The following is a 16,821-nucleotide window of genomic DNA, read 5'->3' as shown; positions in this document are numbered from 1 at the left end:
CTCGCCCCGCCAGTGCACACACACACACACACACACACAGAAAGACACACCGCTCGCCCCTCCAGCACACACACACAGACACACACACATCGCTCGCCCCGCCAGCACACAAACACACACACCGCTCGTCCCGCCAGCACACACACACACACACACACACACACAGAAACACACACCGCTCGCCCCTCCAGCTCACACACACACATCGCTCGCCCCGCCAGCACACACACACACACACACACACACACACATCGCTCACCCGCCAGCACACAAACACACACACACCGCTCGCCCCGCCAGCACACACACACACACACACACACACACAGAAAGACACACCGCTCGCCCCTCCAGCACACACACACAGACACACACACATCGCTCGCCCCGCCAGTACACACACACCCCTGCACCCCCACCCCCCACCCCCATCCCCCCCCGCACCCGCGGTGCAAGGCAGCCGGCAGCCGGCTCCTCGCGTGCGGCCGCCACGCAGACACCCCCCCCGTCCCCGCCCCTTCCGGGGGCTCGCCGCGCGCCTGCGCAGTGCGGGCCCGGCTTTGTTGCGAAAGCCCGGCCCGAGGTCCCCGCGGTCCCGGCGCGCCGCGCGGCCAGACGCCGAGGGCGGGGCGAGGATGGCGGTGGCGTCCGCCGCAACGGTCGGGGCCGCGCGAGGCGGGGCGGCCGCGTAGGCGCGGGGGTCGCGAGCAGCCGAGCGGCGGGCCATGGCGGCAGGCCGCGTCGGGGGGGCGGCCTGAGCGGCGCTCGCCGGCCCCATGGGCTCGCTGAGCAGCCGAGTGCTGCGCCAGCCGGGGCGCGCCCGCGCCTTGCAGGAGCCGGCGGCGGCCGCGGGGGGCCCGGCGCGGAGAGCGGAGCCGGCCGGGGACGCGGCGCACGGCTTCTGCTACTGCCCGGGCAGCCGCAAGCGCAAGCGGAGCAGCGGGGCCTTCTGCTACTGCCACCCCGACTCGGAGACAGACGAGGACGAGGAGGAAGGGGACGAGCAGCAGCGGCTGCTCAACACCCCGCGGAGGTAGGGGGACGGACCCGCGCCGCCGCCGCCCGGGCGCTGGCGGAGCCGGGGCCGGGGGAGACGCCCCGCGGTGGCGGCTCGTTAATAATCACAGACGCTGCCCCGAGATGCCCCGAGATGCGCCCGGGACGGACCAAGCCTGGGCTGCGCCTCCGGGAACCTCCGAGCCGGCGGTGGCGGGCGGGCGGACGAGCGGGCGGGTCCGTGGCCGTGGCCGTGACCGTGGGTCCTGCCGTCCCGACGCGCCAGCGTGGACTCGGCGCGACCCTCGCCGCTCCGGGGGAGGAGGGGAAAGGATCGCCCCCACCCCAGGCTGCTCCGTGAGTGTCCAAGGTGAACCTCACTCACCAGCGCTAGGTCCAGCACCTCCAATAAGGCTCTGGGGTAGGTAGGAGCCAGGTCTTGGACTCCGGGACGTGAACGTTGGCCGTGCATTCGTGTAAGGCACGGGGCTGCCTGCTCGTTGCTTAACCTCTGCAGTTTGTTTATTTATTTGCAGAGATTGAAAGCCAGCTGTTTACTGCGCTCTGGATTGTAGCTGACCGATAACAGTGTGTTTTCACGGAAGCCCCTGTGGGCGGCTTTCGGTTTTGCGAAAAGGTGGTCATTTGGGGTTGCTTAGAGGTGTATTTCTTTTTCTAAATGAGACCTTCGAGAATGATGCACAGGTTGGCGGTGCAAGCGCTACTTATTTTTTAAGTGCATGGTCGATGACCCGTCAATAGCTTGATCTATGCAATCTCAGCCTTAGGTGTGAGTGAATTTATAAAAATGGACCTCCACTGTCACATTGTTGAGTTACCTTTTTTGGAGAGTAGGTGTAGTCTAGTTTTAAGAGCTCAAATTATGAGATCTCATTTGTTTTCTGCACTTCACCCTTTTTTCCTTGATAAACTGGTGATATTATTTTCCTTATGGGAGCTGACCCGTAGGAGAATGAATGCCATGCACAGTAGGAGAGTGTGTCCAGTGCTTGGTGTATAACTACACAGTAAATATTGTAGCTTCTTGAGTAGGGGAGAGGCCTCCAAGGGCTGGAATACAGGCCAGTTCCCCATCTCTCCCCCTCCCTAACCTCTCCCCCTACACCCTCTCCCACCTTTGATCCTCAGGGCCCTGGAGCACCCCCGGGAGTCAGCGGTCCTCCCTCTGAGCAAATAATGCTCCTTGATGAATTGGTTCCCTTTGTCAATACAGATGTCTCTCTTTATTCCTGATAATAGAGCTATAGCCACTTTCTTGCCAGTTTTCTTTATTGTGTTTAAACGGTATTATCTTTATTCCTTTCTCTTTTTCACTTAATGTCCCTTTGGTTTGGAGGGGTTTTGCTTTTAGTTTTTATATTTTGCCGTGGGGGATCAAACAGCCTCACGCAAACAGGGCAGTCATTCAGGGCAGTCATTCTCTCAGAGCCACATCCCTGGCTTCCTATAAGTGTCTTTGTTTTTTTCAAATAGATATCTTAACATCATTTAGTTGTGTCTTGATCTTTATTGTTTCCCTCCAGATCTTTTGGGCCACACCTGGCATTGCTCAGGCTTAGGAATTACTCCTGGAAAGCTTGGGGAATCCATATAAGGTGCCAGGGATTGAACCTGGGTTGGCTGCGTGCAAGGCAAGTGCCCTTCCCAGTATACTGCTTGATTTTTTTTTTTCAATCTAGCAATAATTTCTGCCTTTTAATTTGTTTTTAGGCCATTTACATTTAATGTAATTGTTGAAAAATAGATGTTCAGGTACATTTGAGAGAGAGAATCTGCACAGTAATTTAAATAGGGAAAATTTAATGTTATTATTAACTAGTAATCAGTAGTGAACTACTGAACTGCTAAATTTTACTAAGGTAATGAAATCTCCCCCAAATTACAGGAATAAAGGATATGAGGGCAGTAGTACTGCTGAGTCTGAAGCAGGATACCCAAAGAAGGTGCCCCTTTAGAATCATTTTCTCCAACTGTGGTTTAGTTGTTGACTGAGGCGAGGCTGTAACCCATAGGATGAAGTTTTCAGTGATGTAGTTGAAGCTGGCAGGCAGGAAATGATCCACTGGGACCATGCCAGCAAAATTCCCTTGGAGCCATTGACCTATAAATTCGAAAACACCCAGCCTAGACTAGACCTTTACAGAAACCAATTACCAACCCTAGAACTATATGAATGGATTGGACTGGAAAGTCTTTAAAGCAAAATCTTTATTAGAAAGAGCCTGTCACATCAATAGCTGGATTTTGATGTGATTGGTGATTATTTTAAGGATACCTATATCTCATAATCATTAGCATTAATAATTTTTACAGTAAGTCCATCATACTGGGCTGGAGCGATAGCACAGTGGGTAGGACATTTGTCTTGCATGCAGCCAACCCGGGTTCGATTCCTCCGTCCCTCTCAGAGAGCCCAGCAAGCTACCGAGAGTATCCCGCCCTAACGGCAGAGCCTGACAAGATCCCCGTGGCATATTCTATATGCCAAAAACAGTAACAACAAGTCTCACAGTGTTACTGGTGCCCGCTCGAGCAAATCGATGAACAGCGGGAGGACAGTGCTATAGTGCATGTCCATCATAAAAAAAGAAGATAAATACCAGATGTTAGTTTGTGTTAGATCAGCGGAAGGTGCCTCGCTCACTCAACCAGAGTGAGGAGCGTGAGAAATAATAAAGAACCAGAATTTTGTCTGTGGGCACTCATAGTTTCCTAAGGCCGTCTGCAGTGCGCTCCCATCTCAACTACTTCCTCAAAAGTACTGACTTCTAGGCCCATCTATCACCTAACAATTTTTTTTACCAAATATTTTACTTTTATATCAACAGAACTATTGTACAACTGGCTTTGGAGTGTTTTGCCTGTAGATGATCTCATTAGAACAGCTGGATTAAATAGTTTTATTGTTATCTCTAAGGGGATTGCATCCACTGTAGTCAAGTAGGATACTAAGATAATAAATCATACTTTATGGGTCCAGTGTCACAACCCCCTATTTTTCTCTTGGGAGAAATTTCCTAGTAGCATAGTTAAATAGAATTTTTTTCCCTTATCTTTTATGTGCATGAAATCTGTTTTGAGGGTCCAGGGAGATAGTACAGTGGGTAAGATGCTTGTCTTGCATGTAGCTGACCCTATTTTGATCCCCAGCATTCTCATATGGTCACCTAAGCCCTGCCAGCAGTGATCCTGCGCAGAGAGCCAGGTGTAAGTCCTGAGCACTTCCAGGTCTGGCCAAAACCAAAGTCTGATTTTGTATGTTATTAGGAAAAGAGGGACCTTTGTACAGTGTTTCTCTTTGTGTGTTGGTTTTTGGGCCACACCTGGTAGTGCTCAGAGCTTACACCTGGCTCTGTGCTCAGGGATCACTCCTGGCAGGGCCCGGAGGACCATTTGTGGTACCCAGGACCTGAACTCTACTCCACCGCGTACGTGTACTATCTCTCTGGTCCTGCATTGCTGCTTTTATTTTCCCACAGTTTCTAAACCTTCATCTTCACCCTGCCACTGGCAGTTGCAAAAGAAAAACATTGATCTCCAAGATTTTGCAAACACACATGCCTCCCCCCTCTACTAAATCTAAACCATCATCTTGAGCATTTCCTCCTGAACTCTTTGCTGAACTTGCCCTGGAACTTTCACTGTATCCTTAGGCTAGAGTCTACTGTTTTTTTGCGGTTTATTGCATTTTTGCATTTTAAGGAAACCATATCCTCAAGTATTTTCCTAAGAAATTATAAAAAGAGAATTAATTTGTGCTTATCTAAGTGCGAGTTTCTTTCTTTTTCTTTTTCTTTTCTTTTTTTTTTTTTGCTTTTTGGCAATGTATAGGGGTTCCACTCCTGGCTCTGCACTCAGGAATCACTCCTGCAGTGCTCAGGGGACCATATGAGATGCTGGGAATCGAACCTGGGTCAGCCTTGTGCAAGGCAAACGCCCTACCCATTGTGCTATTGCTCCAACCCCTACTTCTAGACATTGTTAATAAGAAATTTGCTGATCTTGATCTCTGCTCTGGAATTTTTGGAGTTTTCCCAAGTCTTTGGTGCTTTGGAATTTGACTAGAAAATTCTTTAAGTGTAAATTTTTTGTTTATTTTGTTTTGTTTGTATGTTTGTTTTTCGGCCACAACCAGTGACCCCGGGTTTACTCCTAGCTCTGTTTCATTTCATTTCATTTCATCATCCTGTTATTCGTCGATTGCCTCGAGCAGGCCCCAGTAACGTCTCTTTCATCCTAGCCCTGAGATTATATTCAAGGCTCTTTAGGAGAATGAGACCCATCATTGTTACTGGTATTTGGCATATTGGGTACGCCACGGGGAGTTTGCCAGACTCTGCCCTGTGGGCAGGCTACATTCGATAGCCTGCAAGTTTGTCTTCTACATTCGATAGCCTGCAAGTTTGTCTTCTAGCTCTGTGCTCAGGGATAATTCTTTGAGGTGCTGGCTGGAACCAAATGCAGTGCTGGGGATTGAATCAGGGTCATCTAACCAGGGTTGACCTGGCAAGGCAAGCACCTTAACCCCTGTACCATCTCTCTAGTCTCTAGTCCCAAGGTGTGAACCGCGAGACTTTCTTTTTTCTTTTCTTTCTTTTATGTGCACCGCGAGGTACAAATCATTCATAGTTGAGTTTTAGGCATACAGTGTTCCTCCACCACTCTCAACTTCCTCCACTAGTATCTCCAGATACCCTCCCGACCCCAGCCTGCATCCTTGACAGGCTCGCGTTTGGTTACTGTTATTAGATCTCAGACTTTCAGTGTTGTTGACTCTGTGGTTTGGTATATAGCTAATACCACTTGACCCCCGCCCCCAGCTGAATCCTTACAGCCTGGAGACTAATTTGGGGAACTTTCCACACACTCACACACACACACACGCACACACACACCCTTTTTTTTGGTGAGGTGTGTTGTGCCACACCTGGTGGAGTTTTGTGCTGCTTCCAGCTCTGTGCTTGAATGAAAGCCCCTGCTTTGTAACCTATTTCTGTTTTCTTTTTTCCTTTTCCTTTTCTGGATCCTTTTGCTCTGTGTTCTGAGAAATGTCCTTAACTTCTCAAACAGTCCTTTTTTTTTTTTTTGGTTATACCTGGCAGTGCACAGGGGTTACTCCTGACTCTGCACTTAGGAATTACTTACTCCTGGCTGTGCTGAGGGGACCATATGGGATGCTGGGAATTGAACCCGGGTCAGCCACGTGCAAGGCAAACACCCTACCCACTGTGCTATCACTCCAGCCCCTTGGCTCTTTTTTTTTTTTTTTTTTTTTTTTAATTCTAGCCTTGTATTTGTGTCTAAGAGTGAATTTTGATTGGGGATTCAGCTCAGTGGTAGAGTGCTTGTCTTGCTGAGCATGAGAACTTGATTAGATCCCAACAGACTTCTTCCTTGCCCCTCAACCCCAATCCCGAAACCCCCACCCCCCGCCCCCCGCTTTAAAAGGCTTGTAGGAACTCTTTCATTGTTCTGAGTAATCCTTTATCAGAGCATCTTGTTAATTATAAGTGTAATAATTGGGAGCCAGGGATGTAGCTGGTGCGTAAGTGCTGATGCATAAGCCTTGTGTGAGGCCCCCTGGTTTGCTCCCTGGCACTGTCTCCCCGCCTTTCCCCTTGTTTCCCTGTTCCCACAGAAACTCATCAATATTATTTATCAATGAACTTTTTAATTAAAAATAATTTTAGAGGGGCTGGAGCGATAGCACAGTGGGTAGGGCATTTGCCTTGCACGCAGCCAACATGGCCGACCCAGGTTCGATTCCCAGCATTCCATATAGTCCCCCTGAGCATCGCCGGGTGTGACCCAAAAAGCAAAACAAAAAAATTTTAGAAAGTGGTCATGTTTTTCTTTCCTTCACCCTATGTCCAAGCCATGGTCTTTTTATTTTTAAATTTAATTTTTTTTTTTTTTTTTTTGCTTTTTGGGTCACACCCGGCGATGCACAGGGGTTACTCCTGGCTCTGCACTCAGGAATTACCCCTGGCAGTGCTCAGGGGACCATATGGGATGCTGGGAATCGAACCCGGGTCGGCTGCATGCAAGGTAAACGCCCTACCTGCTGTGCTATTGCTCCAGCCCCTAAGCCATGGTCTTTAATATTCCTAATTTTCTCATGTTGGATAATCTTTTGTTGTCCATCTATATTTAAGGGTGAGTAATTGATTTGTGTATGTATGTGCATGTTTTAATTGTGCAAATAGTTCTGTTTCTGCTATGCCTCTCATTTATTTATTTATTTATTTATTTTTGCATTTTGGGTCTCACCCGGAGATGCTTAGGGGTTACTCCTGGCTCTGCACTTAGGAATTACTCCTGGCAGTGCTCGTGGGACTTTATGGGATGCTGGGAATTGAACCCGAGTCGGCTGTGTGCAAGGCAAACACCCTACCCGCTGTGCTATCACTCCAGGCCCAATGCCTCTCCTTTTTGTAGTAAGATTGACTACTAAGTTGAATGTAAAATTTGGTGTGTTTTTTTGAGCAGAGATTCCCAGACGTTTTTGGTTCACAGCACCCTTAGTGTCTCAATAGTTTTTTTTTATTCATGCACTGCTGTTCCTACAGAAATATCTCTTATTATGTCCAAAGAACATAGTAATAGGATGTAGCGGTACTTGTGCGCACCCCCCCAAGGGTGTCTGTCTCTTCCGCCATCCCCAGTCCCCCCTCTGCAGGGTGGCTGCCGCCTCAGAGCCTATTGGACAGCCAGGTATGAGCCGGCGGTGACGGGGCAACTTCTGCCTCATGGGATGGGGGGCAGAACCAGCACACAAACTGGCACACAAACCAGTCTCAGAACTATGTGGCTTTTGGCAGAAATTCCTCCAGACTTAATTAGTAAAATATCAGAAATCCAGAATCATATACTCTTCATAACCAGCAATAGAAAACAAATTATTTCACAATACCTTTTCAGCAGGTCTGATTGTGGGGGGAAAATTCCAAATAATGTTCATCTTTTGTCAAAATAATGAATGTAATCAAAGTAGAGAGAGAGAGTTAAGTGGAAATCATCTGCCTCACAGGCAAGGGGAGGGGTAGGGTGGGGGTATATTGGGGTTCTTGGTGGTGGAAAATATGCAATGGTGAAGGGATGGGTGTTTGATCATTGTATGACAGAGACTTAAACCTGAAAGCCTTTTAACTCTTCTCACGGTGATTCAATAAATTAAAAAAATAAATAAAAGTTTTAACTCAGTCTTAGGAAAGCTATCAGATTGACAAAAATAGAAATGGTACTAATCAGCTTCTGCCTAGGACTTATTTATTGAATCATTTTGGGTAGTAGTATTAAACTTAAAAAATATAATTCTATGGGGCTGGAGTGATAGCACAGCGGGTAGGGCGTTTGCCTTGCACGCAGCCAACACAACCGACACAGGTTCGATTCCCAGCACCCCATATGGTCCCCTGAGCACCGCCAGGAGCAATTCCTGAGTGCATGAGCCAGGAGTAACCCCTGAGCATCACCGGGTGTGACCCAAAAAAGAAAAAAATATATATATAATTCTTCCTTTAAATTAAGACACTTCTATTGAGCATAATTTTGAAACTTTTTGTTCTAAACTACAAACCATTGTCCAGTGGGAGGAAATAACATTTAAACTAGTTTATTAATACTTGGTATTAACAAAAGATTAAGTGCATTTTTTGAAAAATTTCTTGTGTAGGTAAATTTCTACTTTTTCATTTTTGTTCTTTCATAGAAGTGTTACTACAGTTGTATCGAAGCCCTCTGTGGATTTCTAAATAGGGATAAGCAAAAATCAGTGCTAACTTGTCTTCCTACTTTTTTTTTTTAAGAATGTCGGAGTACTGCTGCTTGTTCAGCCATTGATTAAGCTGCTTGAATTGGGCATGAACTCCACATTACTTTTTTATTTTATTGTATCACCGTGAGATAGTTACGAAGCTTTCATGTTGGAGATTTAGCCATACAGTGATGGAACACCCATCCCTCCAACAGTGCACATTTTCCACCACCAATGTCCCAAGTACCACCCTCTCCCCCACACACATATAAATCGCAGTCCTCACCCTGCCTCTATGGCAATTGCCCCAATACTCTCTCTAATTTTGGGCATTAATTTTGCTCAGTTCAAGCCTACCTGCCGGGGGCCGGCTCTAGATAATATATTTTCCATAGCTCATTTCGATTATCACGAGAGCACGCCTGGCCACAATTATAAATGTAAATTTCTAGGTTGTAAATGGTAGGGTTCCAGAGACATCTCTGTATGGCACTAATCCATTTTGGGATTCAGTTGAGAGTCTCTGGGCCAGGGCTGCTGGTGTGCTAAGATGGTGTCCTAAGGCAAATTGTGGGCTTGGCAGCCAGTCTTCTGGGTGTGTGGTGACCCAGGGAGGGACAGCCCAGGTCCTCTGCTACCATGCAGCCGGAGATTTAGTCCTGAACTTGCATACCTGGACCTTGCTTATGAAAGCTCTTGGTCACTGGGATTCCATCTGGAGTAGTCAGGGAGACTGCGCCTGCTCCATCTGGGGTGCCCCAGTGATATTGGCTCGGTATGGGGCCCAGAGAGATCTCTGGTGCTGTGGTGTCTTCTGAGACTTGTTGCTATGTCTCTGGGCCAGGGCTGTTGGTGGGCTAAGATGGTGCGTGGAGGCTAATTGTGGGCATATCAGCCAGTCTTGGGTGGAGGGGGGGTGGAGGATGACTTGGGGAGGCTGTTGGTGCGCCAAGATGGCGCCTGGTGGCAAATTGTAGACGTGACTGGGACTTGCCTCTGTGTCTCTGGGCTAGGGCTGCTGGTGCGCTCAGATCCACATTACAAAATTTTCAGCAGATTATATCTTGGTGAGGTCCATCCTGAGATGGTGGAGTCAGGCTGGGAATATGGCAGTGACTTTGGATTGTGGAAGCAAGAGTCTGTTGGGCGTTCTGATTGGGCGGGCCCCCCAGCCAACCTGTCCCCCTCCAACGGTCTGTTCGGCCATGCGTGGATCCAGGATTAACTGCGACTTTTGCTCTCTTTTGAGATTTATTTATGGGTCTCTGAAGCAAGACTGGTGGTAGAGCTTACGTGGTTGCGGGCGCTGGAGTTGGTTAGTGGGGGGGGTGACTGCCAATGCTTCCAGGAATGTTTGGGAAGTGGAGGGAAGTAGCCCATCTCAACTCCAAAAAAGCCTGGAGATTTTAGTCATAAAACCCGCATACTCGAATTTTCAGCAGATTATATCTTGATGAAGTCCGTCCTGAGACAGTGGAGTCAGGCTGGGATATGGCGGTGATTTTGGATTGTGGAAGGAAGCGGGTGCTGGGGGCTCTGCTTGGGTGGGCCCTTGGCCAACAAGCCCCCCTCCGATTTGCCCCAGTCTGTTCAGCCATGTGCAGGTCCAAGATTAACTTTGGCTTTTGATCTCTTTTGAGATGTACTTATGGGTCTCTGAAATAAGGCCAATAAATGAGCTCATAAGCTGAGCCATAGGTGGTTTGTGGGCGTGGCTCCCACATACCTAACTTTTGGCCGCTTAATTTCTTGGAAACTTGGCCCCAAGTTCTTGGGTCCGGCCAAAGGCACAGCAGAAATTTTGGTGCATCAGGAAGTCTGAAGGCACCATCAGGCTGCTGGTGCACTTGCCCCACAAGTACAGGTTGACCTGCTAGTGGCACCATGCCCTTCCCCCCACCTCTGTTTCTTTGTATCCCACATCTGAGAGAGATCATTCTGTGTCTGTAAAAGGAATATCTTGAATTGCATATGAAGTAATTCTATTTTACACATTGGTAACATTTACTTTTTTTTAACAGGAAAAAATTAAAGAGTACATCCAAGTATATTTATCAGACATTATTTTTGAATGGTGAAAATAGTGACATTAAGATTTGTGCGCTAGGAGAAGAATGGAGCTTACACAAAATATATTTATGTCAAGTAAGTATTTTCTATTTCTATCTGAGTAACCAAAGTAGTCACTTTTAAAATTCACTTTTAAACCATATTCTTTTTCACTGCATTTCTTAGTAATCTTTTGCACGGACAATCATTTAGTCCTCTGACAGTGTCATTTATTAGAATTATGCTAACATTGTAATTAAGAACTAAATTTTTACAGCTTTGTAAGGGTCTATCACAGTGCTTCAATTTAAAAAATAATAAAATTTAAAAAATAAAAAATAAAATAAAATTAAGATATCTAAAATAAATTGATGGGAGGGTACACCTGGCAGTGGTCACGCCTGTCTCTGCTCAGAGATCACTCCTGATGTGCTTGGGGGACCATATTGGGTGCTGGGTAACCAGGGTGGGCCACATGCAAAAGAAAGCACCCTATCTGCTCTACAGTCTCTCCAGCCCAAAGGCTTTTTTGTTTTGTTTTTTTGGATGACACTTAGCAGTGCTTAGGGCTTACTCCTGACTATGCTGAGGGATTGCTTCTGGCAGTTGGATGGGACCATATGGAGTGCTGGAGAGCAAACTTGGGTCAGAGTCCTCAAAGCAAGTACCCTACTTGCTAGACTATCTCTGGGGCCCCCTAAATTTGTTTTAAATATCAATATTTCAATTGGATAGATTCATCTGAAATGTTGCTATGTATGTGGTTAAAGTTGAATGTAAATGGGAAGTTCTTGACATTCTCCTGTCTTAAAAAATGCAGTCAATGGCAAGAGTAAAAATTATATAGAATCATTAAGCTAATATACCTATTTGATTTCTGTGCTGGAAATATTGCTCTCTCCCATTTAATTTTAAAGGTTCATAGCTTTCAAAATGAGAACAAATGTGCTATGATAGTTCCAGTATTATGTTGTTTTGTGTACTAAATATTGTTCTAAACAATGGGAATAAGTAATAAGCAATTCAGTTCTATCCTACGCAGCTTATGTTTTTCTGTTTTCCCTTTCTTCATCACAGTAATTTCTTCATCACAGTAATTTCTTTGACAGTAAATATACACTGTAGTGCCAAAGGATCAAGCCCAGGGCCTCACACATGCAAGGCAAGTGCTCTGTTGCTGAGCCACAGCCCCACACCTAAGATAAAATTTTTTGTAGGGTAAGGGAACCAGATTGTATTGCAGATAGGCTGCTTGCCTTGCATGTGACTAAACCCAAGTTTGATTCCCAGCACCCCGAGTGGTCCCCCCAACCCCACCAGGATTGATTCCAGAGCAGCAGAGGCAGAAGTAAGCCCTGAGTATTACTGGATGTGGCTCAGAAATAAAATGGATGTTGTGTTGCCCAGAGCTGACTCCTGGCTCTGTTCTTGGGTGGTGTTCAGGGTGCCAGATATGGTGTTCAGAATCAAATCCTCATGTGCTGCAAGCTGGGCAATACCTTATCTTCAGGGCTGTTTCTCTGTTCCCAAGACAAGACTTTTTTATTTTGGTTTGGTTCTGTTTGGTTTTGGGGGCCACACATGGTGGTGCTTAGAGGCTTACTCCCAGTAGTGCTTGGGACTATACCAGGGATCAAACTTGGGTCAGCTGCATGTAAGACATGTACCCTACCTGCTGTACTCACTCTCTAGCCCAAGATAAGATTTTTAAATAAACATCTAAAAGAAATTTTTTTCCTCTAACGCTTTATTTTAATTTTATTTCTATTGATTTATTTGCGGGGAAGACCACACCCAGAGGTGTTCAGGGCTTATTCCTGCCTCTGTGATTGTGGGACCATATGTGACGCTGGGGATTAAACCCAGGTTGGCCATGTGCAAGGCAAATGCCTTCCCTGCAGTATTCTCTCTCTGGCCTCCCCATAAACTTCTTTTTAATATTTGAAATTGGGGGTGGGGGTTGCTGCGGGGTGGGGGTGTTTGGGTCTCACCTGGAAATGCTCAGGTGCTGTTCCTGGTGCAGTGCCAGAGAGAAGTTACTTCTCCTTCTGGGGAGTCACTCCTGGTGGGACTCAGGGGACCGTGCAGGGCAGGGATCAAACCTGCACCTCCAGCATGCAAAGCATGTGCTTCAGTCCACTGAACCATCTCCCTGTCCCTGAAAGCAGCTGTTTTTTTTAATTTTTTTAATTATTATTATTATTATTTGCTTTTTTGGATCACACCCAGCGATGCTCAGGGATTACTCCTGGCTCTGCACTCAGGAATTATTCCTGGAGGTACTCGGGGGACAATATGGGATGCTGGGAATTGAGCCCGGGTCAGTGGCATGCAAGGCCCTACCCGTGTGCTATCGCTCCAGACCCTGAAAGCAGCTCTTAACCTTAGACTGAGAATCCCTTGCTTTCAAGAGAAACTGGATTGATCAAAGTGCAAGTACACGCTGAAATATAAAGAAATCCCTGATGTCATGTCTTTTATTTACTGCTATATTCATGATGCCTTTTATATATTAAGAACTCGGGAAAAATTGTTTAAATAGGTCAGCATGTGTGCATATATTTGTGTGTGTGGTTTATGTATCTATGTGCATATACATTATACACACAACACACACACACACATTTCCCCCCTCCCCTTTTGTTGCTCTCACCACTGCTGTTGTAATGTTTGTGGATACACTTACACATATTTGCCAGGGTCCTACTCATTAATGAACATACATGGGTCACACACTTGGCTATGGAACTTACACATTTTTGGTTCTGGTGCTCACCAGTGGGTAGCACTTTGTGGTCGTACCAGGAATCCCCAACAGCAGAGTTAGCACATATGGTCCATACTGGGGATTCAACTTCAGGCCTCACACAGACAAGAAAGGTATTTCTGACGTTGAGCCATCCCTGGGCTCCAGCTAGTTAATACTGAACCCTTTCTAAAGTAATTCTAATTAGCTGACATACCTATTCTGGTATGAATTCCATGAATTCCAGTTTATTTGGACTTTTAAAAATCTGATTTAAACAGTGGGTTTTCCCTTATCTCTTTAGAGATCATCCTATTAATGCTTAGTGAGTCCAGACTGATCTGGACCCTTACAGCCACTGAAGTACAATAAAAGTTTAACAGAGGGAAGGCTTTGGGTCATTTTTCTTCCTCAGTTTAAAAAGTACCTATCTTATGTGTAATCATGTGTTTATGAGGAATATTTAAAGATGTGTAATCCAGTTCCAAAGCTTGACTTTAGAGTGTGCCTGAGAGGAAAACATGTAATATATTATTGGTGGTTTTGTTTTCCTTTGTATTTTGGGCCCCACCTGGCAGTGCTTGGGGATTGTGTGGTGCCAGGCATCTAACCCAAGCATTCCACATGCAAAGCTTCTCAGACTAGCTATCTGGTCCTGAAATTGTTTTAACTAAAAAGCGGAGAGGCTCAAATAGGTGTTAAATTCAGGTAGTAATATGAGTATTTGGTTGAGTTTTTATTAGCAGTAAACTAAAGTATTGGGTTGGGTGCTGTGGTTCAAAGTGCAGGGACTGGAGGAGGTCTCCTGTGCTTTGCATGCAGGAGACCCAGGTTCAGTCTCTGGTATTTATGGACCCCAGGCCACTGCCAGCTGAGACCCAAGAACCAAAAGAAAGGGTCAGAAGTATTTTAGTATTCTTAATTTCTTTTTTCCCTATAGACATATTTGACTGTACTTTTTTTCTATGAAACATAATGAATTAGTTTAGTAAATTAATTACTTGAAGTTAGGAATAGGAAAATAATTTTGAATTCCAAAGTATTCAGTAATCCTTTTTTTTTTTCACCTTTCAGTCTGGCTATTTTTCTAGTATGTTCAGTGGTTCATGGAAAGAATCCAGCATGAATATTATTGAACTGGAGATTCCTGACCAGAATATAGATATAGAAGGTAACTAATGTTATAATTGTTCTCTACTCCACTCTAGTAAGTCATTGAAAGCACTAAGATATACTTGTATTTATATTTAATGATTTTTTGTTTGGGGGTATAAAAATTTTCCCAAATCTATATTAATCCTGATTTTTTTTTTTTTACTTGTTGGGTTACACCTGGCGTTGCACAGGGGTTACTCCTGGCTCATGCATTCAGGAATTACTCCTGGCAGTGGTCAGGGACCATATGGGATGCTGTGAATCGAACCTGGTTTGGCTGTGCGCAAGGCAAACTCCCTACCCACTGTGCTGTCGCTCCAGCCTCACTTCTGATCATTAATGTCAAGATTGCATGTAGACAATTCTAGCTCAGTTTGGTAGACTAGATAGAGATTTATCTCATGATTATTAAACAAGTATCATCAATAAGTGACCATTACCAATATTTTAATTAGTGATTCTTTTCTCTACAAAAATTTAGAAAAACGTAAGTGAAGCTAGAGTCATTATGTGATTTTTAAAAATATTCTTACGGTGTAATTATTTCATTTCTGCAAATAATGCTTTTGCTTTCAGCATTGCAGGTTGCGTTTGGTTCACTGTATCGAGATGATGTCTTAATAAAGCCCAGTCGTGTTATTGCCATTTTGGCGGCAGCTTGTATGCTGCAATTGGTAAGTATCGACTTTAATTACAGAAAGAATCATGGTTGTGTCTTTGTTTCAGAGGGTCTGTTCCACAAACTAGAATTAGAGCTTAGATTTTCATGATTTTTACAGTTTTTAAAATAATGAAACATGTAAACTGCTTATGTTAAGTCATTTAAAATACTTAACTCAAAACATGTTTATCCAACTAAGGGGGTCATGTTGTCTATGTAAAATGATTGGAAGTTATCTCTGTTTATATCTTAGAATGGCTAAAATAAAAATTTGCTTGTCTAAGTATATTTACAGAATCCCGTTTATTAATGTCTTATCAGAGCCGGGCAGGCTACCGAGAGTATCTCACCCACAAGACAGAGCCTGGCAAGCTACTCGTGATGTATCCGATATGCCAAACACAGTAACAACAAAGTCTCCAATGGAGACGTTACTGGGCCCGCTCGAGCAAATCGATGAACAACGGGAGAACAGTGACAGTGACATCAGATAGCTTATCATTGACTCCTTTAGTTCTTGGATTCAAAAATGCTTGAGTCCTTAGTATGCAGACTTTTTCTTCATTTATGTGTAAATCAGTAATTGGGCTGGAGTGATAGCACAGCAGGTAGGGCATTTGCCTTGCACAGGGCCAGCCTGGCTGACCCGGGTTCAATTCCTCAGCCCCTCTTGGAAAGCCCAGCAAGTTACCAAGAGTATCTCGCCCGCACGGCAAAGCCTGGCAAGCTAACCATGGCTTATTTGATATGCCAAACACAGTAACAACACGTCTCACAATGGAGACGTTACTGGGCCCGCTCGAGCAAATCAATGAACAACAGGATGACAGTGCTACAGTACTGTGTGTAAATCACATAATAAATTAATTTTAAACTTTGGTAGAATGACAGATTTGTTTCAGCTGAAGCCTTTTGAGTATTCAAAACTACTCATGTGGATCCAGAGGTAAAGGAAAATATAATCCCGACTTTCAAGATATTCACAATTTATGTAGAATTAGCAGTATGCAAGGCAAATACCTTAACCCCTTGCCTCTCTTGCTCCTTGTAAAGGGGTCTAAATTTGAAAAGAAGAGGCAAACAGAGCTCCATTTAATACAAAAGAAAAATTAAAAATGTTCATCTTACTGCCTTTATATCTCTTCTAAGAATTTGTTTTACTATTTACTGGACAGTTTTTTTTTTTTTAATTTATTTGTGCGCACTATGGGTGTGTTTTTTTTATATTTATTTTTTTGCTTTTTTGGTCACACCCAGAGATGCTCAGGGGTTACTCCCGGCTCTGCACTCAAGAATTACTCCTGGCAGTGCTCGGGAGACCATATGGGATGCTGGGCATTGAACCCGGGTTGGCCATGTGCAAGGCAAACGCCCTCCCTGCTGTGCTATCGCTCCAGCCCCGGGTGTGTTATTTTTAATGGACTTAATAAAAAAGCT

General features: G+C 45.2%; 1 protein-coding gene across 1 annotated transcript in view; it reads left to right on the top strand.

Annotated features, from left to right (window-relative positions):
• The first annotated feature begins 625 nt into the window (after nucleotides 1-625).
• Nucleotides 626-16,821, top strand: part of GMCL1 (germ cell-less 1, spermatogenesis associated) — a 39,821-nt gene continuing 23,625 nt past the window's right edge. Inside the window, exons 1-4 of the mRNA XM_056123628.1 lie at nucleotides 626-1,033; nucleotides 10,795-10,918; nucleotides 14,643-14,739; nucleotides 15,300-15,397. Coding sequence (XP_055979603.1) covers nucleotides 777-1,033; nucleotides 10,795-10,918; nucleotides 14,643-14,739; nucleotides 15,300-15,397 — 576 coding nt within the window. The 5' untranslated portion in view covers nucleotides 626-776. The remainder of the gene's footprint in view (nucleotides 1,034-10,794; nucleotides 10,919-14,642; nucleotides 14,740-15,299; nucleotides 15,398-16,821) is intronic.

Source organism: Sorex fumeus, unplaced genomic scaffold (genome assembly GCF_029834395.1).
Source record: "Sorex fumeus unplaced genomic scaffold, SorFum_2.1 ptg000006l, whole genome shotgun sequence".
NCBI lineage: Eukaryota > Metazoa > Chordata > Mammalia > Eulipotyphla > Soricidae > Sorex > Sorex fumeus.
This window is presented reverse-complemented; position numbering and strand designations above follow the sequence as displayed.